The sequence below is a fragment of the Macrosteles quadrilineatus genome, unplaced genomic scaffold (genome assembly GCF_028750875.1).
Source record: "Macrosteles quadrilineatus isolate MER2022 unplaced genomic scaffold, UCM_ALF_1.0 Scaffold_1__1_contigs__length_201487025, whole genome shotgun sequence".
NCBI classification, from domain to species: Eukaryota; Metazoa; Arthropoda; class Insecta; order Hemiptera; family Cicadellidae; genus Macrosteles; species Macrosteles quadrilineatus.
This window is the reverse complement of record NW_026542594.1, coordinates 107261174-107275461: the sequence shown is the minus strand read 5'-3', so window position 1 is coordinate 107275461 and position 14288 is coordinate 107261174. Positions and strand designations below refer to the sequence as shown.

At 35.3% G+C, this 14288-nt stretch overlaps 1 protein-coding gene across 1 annotated transcript in view; it reads left to right on the top strand.

Annotated features, from left to right (window-relative positions):
• LOC128982832 (uncharacterized) overlaps positions 1–14288 on the top strand; it is a 323159-nt gene that overhangs the window by 302853 nt on the left and 6018 nt on the right. Inside the window, exons 5-7 of the mRNA XM_054401863.1 lie at positions 6448–6721; positions 7567–7594; positions 8773–8872. Coding sequence (XP_054257838.1) covers positions 6448–6721; positions 7567–7594; positions 8773–8872 — 402 coding nt within the window. The remainder of the gene's footprint in view (positions 1–6447; positions 6722–7566; positions 7595–8772; positions 8873–14288) is intronic.

Genomic DNA, 14288 nt, shown 5'->3' with positions numbered 1-14288 from the left:
TTCGGCCGCCATCTTGGATCCGCCATTTTGAAATGTGATATATTATTTTAAATATGAAGGGGGTGTTGTGACCCATCATTTCGAACTACTTTTTTAAGCTGAACTTAATTCCATAATCCGTTTTTTATTTTCATTTTTTGATTTTGAAATATTGACATTTTTAACAAAAAAATTTCAATATTTCATAAATAAAACTTGATAACAAAAAATGGATTGCGGCATTGAGTTTAGCTTAAAAAAGTAGTTCAAAATGATGGGTCACAACACCCCCTTCATATTTAAAATAATTTATCACATTTCAAAATGGCGGATCCAAGATGGCGGCCGAAAAAAATACATCAGTCATAATCAAGTGAAAATAGGTGGACAATTACTGGTAGTGTATACTTATCATTATCTAGCACTATTTTGGGATTATGGTCTTAGTTTGTAAATGCACAATGTTAAAATGGGCTAAAAATAAAGCTTTAAAAAGCCCTCGTAACTTTAGAATGAATCAAGATTTTTAAAAACGGTTTGCGGCATTGTAATCAGGGTAAAAATGTAGTTCGAAATAATGGGTCACAACCCCACCTTTACATTTGAAAAAAAAATGTTGCATCCAATATGGCGGATCCAAGATGGCGGCCGGAAATGACCACCTTGTCAAAATGAAGTACTTACTACCCAACAATGTTTGGAAGTGGTCTGGGATTGATATTTGAAAAAATGTAGAAAAAAGTTGGGGGGGGGGACAATTAAAACTCACCCTGTATATATATATATATATATATATACGTCCGTGAACGCGATAACTTGAGTAATTTTTGTCCGATTTTGATGAAATTTGGTTTAAAGGTGTAAAGCGGGATAAACTTGAATGAGTTCGCGAACCAGCACGATCGGACCATGGGAACGGGGCTTTACGGGGGGTTTTATGGGGTAAAAATTGGTTGTTCTCACTTTTGCCCCTCAAAACACAAAATTTCCCAATTTCTGTTTTACCTTTTTAAAGAGCTTAAAAAAAACAAATAATTTAGTATATAAAATTATTTTTGTTCCATTATTAGTAACGGAGAAAATTTAAAAAATTGTAAATTTAAAATTCCCATGTTATTCTTATGGAGAATATTGTCAAATGTTGTAGTTTGCTTGTTTATGAATATATTTTGATCAAACTTGTCAAATTTATTTATTTTGTACTAATCTGTCAATATTTTACTCAAAAACACACTTTATTTGTTTCCTTGTAGCAGCAAACCTAGGTACTCGTTAAACCCAATGTTATTAAAATATTATTTAACTGAAAATCAATTCAGACAAATGGAAATTCGCTTAGTCGGCAGGTTTGCTGCGGCGGGGGTATTTATTTTTATCAGAGTATAATAAATGGTCTTTACTATATCCAGACGTATTGAAATGGTGCAAGTCACATTCTATTTCCTTGTAAAAGTCCTCTGTAACTATAGAATACATTAAAGACTCAGTGTCTGTCATTTTTGAATCAGAAATATTTTGTTCTTAAATTGTGACATACGATTATACTGGAAATCATACATTATTACTTTACTAAATTTAAATCAGGTATTAATTTGCCATTCATTTTCTCCGGCGTTAATGGATAGTCATTATGTAAATCATGTAAGCTTTTATCATATTATTTTAAATCAACTTCCAAAATGTATTCAAACTCGTCATTTTGATTATTATTGTAGTCTATCTCATTCGTCCAACGAAATTCATCCTCGGGCAGTGGCTCACAGTGGAGCTACTGATTTTTAATTATAGAAAACCCATATTAAAAATTATTTTTATGTTGGTTGTTCACCTTGCGTTTGCTTGAAACTCACCCGATTTGAATAACTAATAGCTTAAATGAAAGCCGGTATTTCACTGACGGTTCTTATACGAAAATATATAGGATTATATAATTAATTATAACTGGTGAAATACATCTTAATTGAAGTAAGAATACGAAAATGATTGACATTATGTTTTTTGTTGGAGTAATACTGTAGGTAAAAATACGCCGATGCTTGATGTGAAGTCGTTGCGTGCATGTCTCAATGTAAGACCTCAATCATGAAAATTGGTCGGGTAGAAGAGCCCAAATGAACTTGGCAAAGAGAAACCAAATTTAACTCCCATAAGAAGTACATGGAGAGCAAATTTCGTTTACGTATAAACAGAGTGAGAATATAGATAATTATATGCCGATGCTTGATGGCAAATCTTTGCGTGCATACCTTCAATTTGAGACCTCAATCATGAAAATCAGTCGGGTAGAAGGGCCAAACAAACTCGGAAAAGAACAACAAAAAAAAATATTTATATTAAAATGGCTCCAGGCATGTACATATTCATTGGGAGAATGTTTTTTAGTTAGATTACTGTAAAATGCTTCTATTGGAGGGAGAGACTCGGAAAACTTATCTGGTCTCGTCATATATTAATAGATAAATACGCCTTTGCGTTGTAGTAGTGAATTGTCTATAAATCTAAATGTATTTAAATTGGAAGCTAATTTGCATAATGGAAGGGACAGAAAGTTATAGGAATCTAAAAATATTATATCATCAACAGAGAATGAAATGTACTTTTCCATATCTTTGGCTATGCAATTTAATTTACGATTAAACTTTCCCAAGTGTTGCATTATTTAAATTCCATCGAGACAATGTGTTGAGTTTTGGAAAGATGCCTCTTGCTCTGGAGTCATTACAAGGGGAATATATATCACCATTTGACTTTTAATAAAATCACAAGTCTCAAATAACCTCAAATAAACACGCACATAACGTTTGCGCCACTATATAATTCTTCAGAAATAATTTTAGAATCTCTCACTACAACAAATGCAAATCGAGGTGGAGTATGGCTGTTAGAGTTTATAAAACATTCAAAATCTGCATAAATCACAAATGGGGCTTTAAGTTAATATTTTGAATTTTTAAATTGTAATGTATCTTGTTTAGACATTTCCACTCGTTGGGCATCAAAGTTTTTACAATATATTGTGTCACGTTCTAATTTATCATTAATGTAAAGTATTGTAAACACAACTTGCAAAAATACTTTTTATGGTCGTACTTCACTAATTTATCAAAATCACGAATTAAAAAATAATGCGATTTACGATGCGTCATTCTTTAAAAGAGCATTTTCAATTTGAGGTATTAAATCTCTTTTCTCAATAGTTAAGGTGGTAAGGCTTCTAAAATCTGCAATAATTTTTTTTTTTTCATTCGGTAATTTTCCATTTTGATCTATTGTATATTTTATCAATTTGATTCTCCTTACTAAAGTCAATTTTATCGGCAGAGGACAAGACTGAAGATTATTTCCAAGTTCAGTTCTAATCGATTCACCAACAAATATAATCATTGTATATGGACAATTGTTGCAAGAATTGATGTGTCTTTTAAAATGTTCATAACATTTGTTTTACAGAAATTAAAAAAATTTGTGACTTTGCAATATATGGGATTTAAGATCCATGGTGCTATCACAGATAAAATCACATACTTTGATGGGGATTTTAAGTGTTAATGGAGTTGGCCAATAAGTATAGAACATTTGTATGGGCTTGTATAGGCCAAGAGCAGTATTAAAAAAATGGCTAAAAAAGCTCACAATGTTATTCTTATGGGAAAAACGCCTAAAGCGTCGTCTCTTTGCCCTCTTGCCCCTAATTTACATTTACACTTGTGTAGGTCAATAAATGAAAGAATTCGCTTTTTACGCTTGATTTTGAATATATATAGGGGATAAGTGAGGATTAGTTATATTTATAAGGTTGGACAATAATTGTATAGGGATATGTAGGTAACGATCAGGATTTATGGAATTAGTGTCTAAAAATGATCCCCATGTTATTCTTATGGGGAAAAACGCTCAAAGGGACTTATATTTGCCATATTGCCCCTACTTGCACTAAAACAAACCTAAGATTTTAAAGACTTCTCTGAAAATAATTTGAACATCTAGTATTTTACCATTTTTTATTGTGTATATTTAAATAATACAAGAGCACGCCCCGTGGTCGAAAAATCGACCAACAGTATGTTTTGTGCAAACTTCTCTATTTTCACCCCACACTGTAAATAAAACATGTGATTGGAATGTCTTCCATTTGTTTTGATTTTCTGTTTATATTTTGTTGTTATTCCGTCATCACCATAGCAACCCATAAGATCCATGTTAATTTTTTTAAAATTTCAAATTAATTTTTTGTGCTTATTTTTGAGCCTATTTTAATTTATAAAGGGATTCTGCACACCTACAGGAAAATAGCTTTCTAACGGTATGCGTAGATTTTCCCTACGATACACACGAGCTGAGAAAAAAGGTTTTAAAGAAACATGCTTGCCTATTAATATATAGATAGATGTCATCCACTCACCAAAGGATTGAACTATCAAAAATATAGCATTACACATAGTATAAATAACTCAACCCTACGTATTTAATTATTATTTAAATGCTGAATTTGTGTCACAAACACTGAATGTTTACAGCTGTTATGTTAAGCAATTATATTATACGAAAAGCTAGTTTAGAATGTTAGCGTCGGCTGCTAAACTTAAAAAAAAATTAAACTTAATAAGAAAAAAGCTGGAACCCTAAACTAAAAATGTGGCTATAATATTGTGGTATAATTACCTCGTCAAGTAATCCAAATGTTGTCGATGTGAGGTTAAAAAGTTTCATGTTTCACCGTTAAAACGGCATCGTCAGGGTACAAATACATAAAAGACATTACTGTCACACGCACACAATAAATAAATAACACGAAACGAACATTTGGATAGGATGGGTAATGGTTAGCTGGTCCCGTAATCCGAGGATCTAAAAAGGTCAGGGATTAAAACGACTCCACTGGTCCCGAGGGATCCAGGTAGTTTTGGGGTGGCTAATCCAGCAGGGCAATGAGGCATGAAGCGTGGTGTAAACAAACTACAAATACTTCGTCAAAGAATTGTGCGAATTTTGGAGTTCCCTCGCCAGGTCATCATGTCATCGCAAAGCAATGCATCACTTCACTGTACAAGTCAAAAACAGCAAATACTTGCAGTGCTCTCTTCGAAGCGAAGTCTTTTAGCGAAGTCTCCCCTACCTTCAAATGCACCACTATGACGGAAAGTCTAAATACCTTTATGCTACCCCTTCTCCCAATAAATCCCCGATGTGTGTTAGGAATAAAGTAAGCAGACAGATATTTTTGTCATGTTAAAAAAGGTTTTTAGTCAAAGGAGGGCAACTTTAATAGAGCACGATGTTGCGACATTTTTATAGAAACTCTTCGCGAGGACCTGTCTTCATGGTGGAACGGTGGAGGTTGCTCGAAAATTCGTAAGTAAATATGTGTCACCCTGTCACAAACTGACCGATCAAGAGACAAAATTTAAATGACAGGTGTTTATACAAATAATGCCAAGACTGTCCAAGCCAATATATAGGTCAAACAGGTCGTGGGTTCGTTACTTCGTTTTAACAGAATTTCATTTCCGCTGCGAAGCACGGGTACAACAGCTAGTTAATATTACAATAGATTATTTAAAATGTTATTAACACTACTACACATTTTTATTATATTATTAAATTGTTTGTTTTAAAATGTATTTGATATCACTACATAACATTGTCACCTACATGACATATAATGTTTTAGATTATTTTATTCTTCAATAAAATACGGCAGCACGTGGAAGAACAATTATTTGTATTAACAGGACATAACTTTAAGTGTTAGCAACAGAACTCACTTGTAAAACAAAGGAAATCATATGCAATACAGACAAGTAAGACAATTTAAATAATTATGTGTTAACAGAACTAATGTATATCTTAACACACCCCCTCGATTGATATTTTGATTTTAAAAAAATATATTAATCGGTTTAACGACAACAAATTATTACATCAGTCTATATTCATTATAATCTTGCGCAATTGCACGAACCTTTCTTTACATAGAGCGGCGAGATTATCCTGACTACATACTGCACATCAATTATTCCTTTCATACATGGATCTTTTATAAAATGCACTCTGATGTCAATATGTTTGCCTCTCTTTGAGTTTTTAAAAGTTTTTATAGAAGAACTTGCACTTAAGTTATATTATTTCAGTTATATGATTTTTTTGATAAGCAATCAAACAAATCATATGAGCTAACTACATTAAGGAAAACTTAAATGTTACATTCTTTTTGGGAACCACGCATATTTATACTTCTGAGATAAGTTTCGAAGTGTTCATATCCTAATGTTTAGTGTCTTAAACTTGTTTTTCTGTGCGAGATTAAAGGGGTCTATCCCTTTTATATTTGCAAACATTCCAGGGGTTACTTTACCGTTAAAGCGGTTGAGTGTACTTGAACGTGTCAATTTAGATTGTACAAGAGTTTACGAATCTACTCTTCAAAATTGATATGTATATGAAATACACTGAACGCACTTGTTGCAGAGCGTTTGTTTGGCCGAGCGTGGCGGGAGGAGTGGGTGGTGCTGTACGACGACTCTACGCTGGCGTGGTTCAAGGAGAAGGGTCGCGGGGAACCTGAAGGTAGTGTCGTGGTCAAGGAAGCCCCTGAGATGCTGGCAGTATCCCAATGGACATTGAGGATCCCTGGTCGTCCCGTGCTGCCCTCGGGCTGTCATGTCGTTCAGCTCATGGCGTTCGGCACCCGTGGAGGTGACAAAGTCCATTGGCTACTGGCTCAGTCCGAGGAGGAAGTCAAGTGAGTATATACTATCACGCCCAAGCGTAATGCTCAGCCAATTAAATAAAATATTATAACTGAATGAAGCTAAACGTAAAGTTGTATCAGCAACACATTGTCTGAAGAGTATGCCTGACACAGTCCCATGGCTGCTTCAGCTCAAGATGCAGTTGTACATGTGATAGACCTAAGTCGGTTATATCCCCTATTTAAGATAGGATGGCACCTAGAGTGGATATAGGGCACTGGTTCGACCCTGAGAACAGTAATTAGCTTTTTGATGGTTCGACGCTGGACCTAGCTCTCCTTAGAGATCATATTGTTATAACCCTAGAGCTAACTGGTCTTAGTCAGTAACAAAGCTATCATCATAACCATTCAACTCCACTCACTCATCTCTCGCACACGTCTGTGTTGTAAATTCGTTTAAATGTAATTAAATTCCAAAATAGGTAATCGGTGAGCTCTCTGTCCACTAAAATATCACGATACAATTGATGTAGCAATGCCGCAGTTTGCCTGCCTTAAGACAAAATTTTCAGGCAAAATATAGGAAAAATCACTAATTTCCTAAGTTCTTACGAAAATAAATGTACGAGAACGTAAAAAAACATACGAAAAAAATGAATTCGTAAACTTTCAATACATTTTATCGTTTATTTATTTGGAACACACATACCGCTCAACATAAAAAGGGGCTATAGTCTGTCATATAATATTCTTGTAAAAGCCTACAGTTTTCACCAAAATATTTGCTGCAATAGCTACTATTATAATAACAATTTTATTATTAGTAACGTAACTAAAACATATAGCCTAGTACACTGGTCTTACGCTGTTGATGTTTGTTTTGCAATTCCTAGCCATTGGATGACAGCCATCAGCAATACGGTAAGTTCTCTGTAATGTGTAAAAACTAGGTTAAAATTTATTTACGGGAGGATTGTTCTTAAAGGTATATTTCACTAGAATCTTGTCATGGAGGTTGTAATATTTATGCCAGGGGTTTCTTATACTGTACATTACTAGGGCCTGAAGTGGCTCTTTCCAAAGCGGAGTTAAAAAACGGAGGCTACGTGTCGCTGACGTCGAGGTCGGAAAATGGTAGAGGAAATATAATGAGGATCGAAAATACACTCTCCGTCCGTGTTATAACCTGACTTATCGTGTTAAATGAAATCTCTAAACTCTAATTTTTGATATAGTTTATAAGTTAAATATAGTTTAATTAGGTAAATAACTTCTTGATCATTTACGTGTTATTAAATTTACGGAAAGTAAATAAAGATATAAGTTGTCATTTGCCTATTGGGTCTGATGATGATTGGAGTGTCCAATCGAAATCGATCACCACTTACCATCTTTTGTATATTTACCGTCTTGTGAGTAACAGTATAAGCGTAAATATATGTTTTAGGTGTTATAAGACGTATCTTTATTTACTTTCCGTTTAATAAGGTTTAAAGAGAAATTGGGAATTTTTTTGTTTTGAGAGTCAAAAATTAGAAAACCCAATTTTTAGAACATAAAACCATGCTGGTTCGCGAACACATTCAAGATTATACCGCCCTACACCTTCTAGCCAAATGTCATAAAAATCAAACAAAGATTATTCAAGTTAACGCGTTGATGTTTTATGGGGTAAAAATTGGGTTTTCACATTTTTTAAACCTGCAAATCAGCTGTAACGGCTATTTGTACGATATTTGGGCCAGTGACATAATTTTAAGGGGATTTCCTAAATAGGGAATAATAATACAAACGTGTAAAACCTACGTTTATTCGAAAGAGTTTGTGAACCAGCATGATCGGACTATGGGAACAGGGTTTTATTTTGCTTTAGTTTGCTAGTTTATGGTATTAGTTTGATCAAAATTGGAACATTTCTTTATTTTATACTAGGCTGTCAACATTTTACTAGTAAAATTCACTTAATTATTCTCCTTGTAGCAGCAAAACTGCCACCCACTCATGGTTATAGTAGTAGATTTTTCTTGGGGTAAGACTATTTCCGCTTCGATATCAATCATACAATTATGTAGCTTATCTTATGTATGTTGTTGTTTTAGCTGCCACCACCCCCGCAGACGCAGACAGACAACAAGTCTAACCACGACTGTTTAGATTCTCAGCCACAGCGTCTGTCCCCCACTACCGTCCAGATCACAAGTAAGCTACGTTACTAAGCTAAAATAAATTAGGACACGTATGACTACAACCTTGACACAAGGGTATTGGTAAAATCTAGACAAGGGTAATTTGGTCATTTCATGCTTAACTTAACTAGCTGTTACCCACGGGCTTCATCCCGTTTGACTTCATATGTATTAATAAAACTATTGATTGGTTAAGTTAAGCTGAAATAAACAAAACAGAATACAGTTTTTGAGTACTGTCAACAACAAATTCTTCGGTAAAACACTTCACAAAAATCTGGAGGGCAGGTCCAGAATTGATGGGGTCTTAAGTCTGTAAATTGTATCCGTGTCGTTTAATAAGTTCAGTGCTAAATGGTTTTGAAGAGATTCCAATTTCGTAATACATCGTTCACTTAAGGTCATGATTTCGTCCTTAACTGTAGGCATCTTAACAAGGTCTTGATGTAGTGTTCTATTGGTGACATACCGAGGTGCATTTGTTATTTTCCTCAGCATTGTCGATTGGTATACTTGGATAATTTCTATATTAGAAGTACTCGCCAAGCCCCATGGTTGCACTCCATATGTCCATATTGGTTTCAATCTGGTTTTATATAGCAATAATTTGTTTTCTAGACTAGGTTTTGATTTTCTTCCGATGAGCCAATTTAACTGATTAGATTTTAAATTTAGTTTATTAATTTATTATTTCCCAACGGATTACACCATTTTACAATGTTTATGTACAGATGGCATTTACAATAATTCAGGATTTGACATGTAAGATAGTTTTACAAAACTAAAGAAGTAATAACAATAGTTATAACAAAGTAGTAGACTAAGAAAGTAATAACAATAAATTAACACTGGTAAAGTAACAACGAAAACAATATTTACAAGCAGGGGTGTGGTTTCTCAGGTTAGCAAGGAGACTTCTTTTTGAACGGGAGGGCTCACAGAAGAAGCCCAGTTGAGCAGCCGCCGTGCTACCAGCCTTAAACAGACTGAAAATTCCGCTGTTGTAGGAATAGTAGGCTGGGAAAAAGCGTCTACTGAAGATTGTCTTGAAGCGTGTGCCTCTGGGCGTGGTAATGCCGATACCGCTCAGGATATTGGGACAATCGACGACACATTTTACCAGCTTGTTGCCACCTTGGCACCTGAGTTATCACTTTTGCTAGCCTAGCTCAGTGGAGAAGGGCGTGAGGGGTGGGGGAAATTCGTAGCTTATCTAAGTCTGGATTATTGATAGCAGGTCACCCTTGAATTGTTACCAAGTTGGTCGGGATTTGCTCGAGAGAGGGCGCCACCTTGTTGTTAGGATGGATCAGTTGCAGGACTCCAACAAGGAATGTTTTCCTGCCCTAAGGTATCCTCAAGTGTAAGCCCGCTACCATGCACTCAAAAGTTTAATCTGACTTTTCAAAACTAGGCCTTAAGCACTTGGATGAGCAGTATACCTTTAAATTATTTAACCACCCAAACTCATAAACAAAACAAACTCAGTAATCAATCAGATTCAAAATTTTCTAGACAATAACCTGTGGTACTACTAGGTAAACACAATTAAAGACCATATGTTTGAATTGTATACACTTGTATTGCCTATTTCTCTTCCAAAGCTAAGATCTTAACTACAAGTGAAGGAGAGCAATTAGGCTAGTAATAAATAGCTCACTTAGTGAGATTTATTTATTTTGTATAAAATATTTTATACAACACGAAGGCTTAGCTATGGGCTCACCCCTGTCCTGCATTCTTGCGGAAATTTTCCTAAACAGGTTTGAAAACAAACATTTATGGTCTGACAACAACCGACACAGAAATAAAATAGTATTTTATTACAGGTATGTTGATGACATAGTACTATTGTATGACGGTAATCCTAGACAAGTACAGGTATTTAATAATTTCATGAATAGCCTCCACCCAAATATGAAATTTACTGCAGAAATTGAAATGAACAATTCACTAAATTTTTTGGACCTAACTCTCATCAAAACCAACAACAACTTCTCATTCAAGATTTATAGAAAACCTACAGCAACTGATACAACCATTCACGCATCCTCACATCATCCTATGTCCCATAAACTAGCCGCTTATAACAGTTTTGTAAACAGGTTATTATCTGTACCACTCTGCCCTGAAGACTTCACAGCTGAGAAAAACATATTAAAGCATATCGCAGTATCCAACGGCTACAACCCTAACATCATAGATAAATTAATAAACAAACAGACCAAAAGATCCAAAAACCCAATTTCAAAAAGCACAGGCAATATAACAGGTTATGTACCAACTGAATTTGGCAGTAATTTCCCCTTAACACTAAAAAATGAACTGCAAAAACATGGTAAGGTCGTTGCGTTTAGAACATCGAACAAGCTTGGTAATATTTTGAACAAAAAGAAAGAAACAGTTGATGTAAATAAAAAATGCGGTGTATACAAAATAACTTGTGACGACTGCGAGAAGATCTACATAGGCCAGACAGGACGATCATTCGAAAAGCGGTTTAAAGAACATTTGCCTAAAGCCACCATTGTACAAAAATCTAACTTTGCAGCACATCTGACCAATAGCAACCACAACTATACAAATATTAATAGTAATTTAAAACCATTACACATTTGCAGAAAAGGACATAGATTAACTGCATTGGAAAATTATGAGATTTATAAAGCTACACGGAACCAGCCTCAAAATTTGTTGAATGACAAATGTGTTTTCCAGTCAAATGCATTGTTCGAATCCCTCATAAAACTAGAGAGCTCACAACTGGATGATACAGGTGGCAGAGGACAAAGTCCAAGTTGATAAACCAGGAAGCGGCGCACCATCAGTCGAGTCTCGGCATGCGATCAGATCTGTACTATGTTGTGACGACCGTTTACCATAAATTAGTTAGTAGGCCTACTTAAATGTATTTTTGTCCGTATTGTTTCGTTTGTGTGTGTCGGAAAGACTATGACGTGACCCTTATGGTTTAAAAAAGTTTTTGTAGATTTGACAATGACGCATTGACGTCGAAACGTTCGTAATCCTAGATTTGGACTACATGGATCACTTGGCGATTAAGGTAATGTAACCTCATATATATCACTTAGTGAGATTCATGCAAATAACTTACTTAATTAAATACTGGCCAGTTCTGTTAAATACCAAATCAAGTCCCTAGGAGCACTCCAATAGTAACTTAATTTAAATATAATAAGTTATTCTAAAGATATAACAAACACATACCCTCATGCATAAATATAAATACACTTAATAGCTAGCTTCAATTCAGGAGTTAAACAAGACAATAAATATTTCTATCTCAGAGCTCAGAACTGGACATAATTAGTCATTCACTCCAAATCCTTATCTTGCCAGAGTCCAAGGTCACAGGTTCCACTTGATAGTGACCGATGCCGCCCGGCCGTCCGGGGTGATTCAAAGGGTGTGAAAATGAAAGTCTACTCACCGAATAGAAGCACCGATAACGACACACAAAGGCCGTATTGTCCGTACGGTCCACAACCGGATATCACAGCGCAAGTGTGACCCGCGCGTAATGTAGAGGACATTACGCGCACCTAGAGGAGGTGCAAACAACGGTGCTGACACCCGCCGTGGTCCAACAGTCCTGCAGACGATCACACTCGTGGGTCAGCAAGGTCACCAATCAATGCCAAGACGCAGGTCCAGGGAAAAAGCCCTTAAAACAAAATCACTCCAGAATAGTCTTTACTCCAACAATATAAATTAAATAGGCTACCAATATATTATATACAGTTCCACACAATAGCCTATTCGTATTTCTTATCCAGTTACAGTATAAGCATTAATGACACTTTAGTAATCAGTTTATATCTGAATACATTATTAATAATTTACAAAACACTCTTGCTCAGTTTCTAATGAGAACCTATTACACAGTGATAAATACTGTACTTTAAAGTGAATAACCAATGTTAGGGTGTAACATGTAGTCAATAACTCAATACGCTAGGTATCAGTAAGACTGACAATTGTTACGGTACTCTAGCTTTGCCTGAAATTATTTATTACAACTCTAGAACAATAATAATACCTAAGAATGGGTTTATAATTAAATAACATCATTAAATAACATGCTGTACATATTGAGAGATTAAGTAAATAGCCTACGATAAATAATTTATCAACGTGGTTCACAAATAATATTTACACCTCAACCTAATATTAACATTTTATAAAAAAATAGCTATCCACAATCAGTTCAATGACTACGTTATATCTTGCTTTATTGTAATGTTAGCAGAACAAAAAGGTTTAGTACATTTTGTCCCTTTGTTTGCCTTTTGTTTTGTGTAGTCAGTTTTGCAAGATTAATTATTCTAGCACGGTTAAAATAGCAATATAAATATCATGGCAACAACATGCATAAAGTTCATTCTAATAGTTACATTTAAAATACTAACTAATATTTACATTTTTTTTGTTTGTTAACCTTAGCACTTTTTCAGTTAGAAGGTTCTAAACTAATTACTTCTGCTATACTTAGTGTAGAACCATTAATTAGTAACTCGTTGTATTTAATTAAATGTTTGCTCACATGTTCTGACAATCTCATTCTATGCCCAAGGCTTAGTTTAGTTTTTTAAATACTTCAACATTAAAGATTAGGCCAAATTAGCTGTATTACTCATGAAACTCAAGTATAACATTTTTATAACATGGTAGCGGCTCACCTTAGCCAAATTCCAATTTAGGCTCACAAAAATCCAGCGATGCTGAAGGGCTTGATGTCGGTTACGGCTCTCTACCTGAAGTCTCGTGCACGCTCTCGTCTCTCTCTCTCTCTACTACTTAATGTAGCAGACTCTCCACTTCCAATGTCGACTGGACAACGCTTGACGGTCAAAGGTTATGTAGCTTCCTTATCGCTCACGGTAGCCGTGGCTGAGTCTCAAATCAACAGTTACAGCTGGTGTTCAACTCTGACTCCTCTGTTATTGTTGCAACAATGAAAGCGCGCTTTTTAATTTGGCTGTCTAATCATGTCATGTAGAGTGATCAGTTCTACATAACTATTGCATTGGTAAAACAGAAAGTCAATGTCACATTGTAGAGCAGAATGATGTCGGCATGATGACGTTGGAGTGAAAGAGGTAGAAGATTGAAGGGCTTCTCCACATCGTCAACCGGGGTGCTGTGGTAGGTTAACCCAAGTCTCGGTCCAAGCATCCGTATGAAGCGGGTTTGAATTTTCTCCAGTTCGTTGACATGGTTCTTGTGGAAAGGAGACCAGACGACAGACCCATATTCTAGCTGTGGGCGTACCAGGGAAATGTAGAGCTTGATCAAGGTGAAAGGTAAAAATGATGATTATGATGTTGTTAAAAAACAACAATGATGTTGTTTAGGAAACTTACGGTGAGATCCTTTTCCCCCAAGGGTGGTGCGTTCCTTTAATTCGG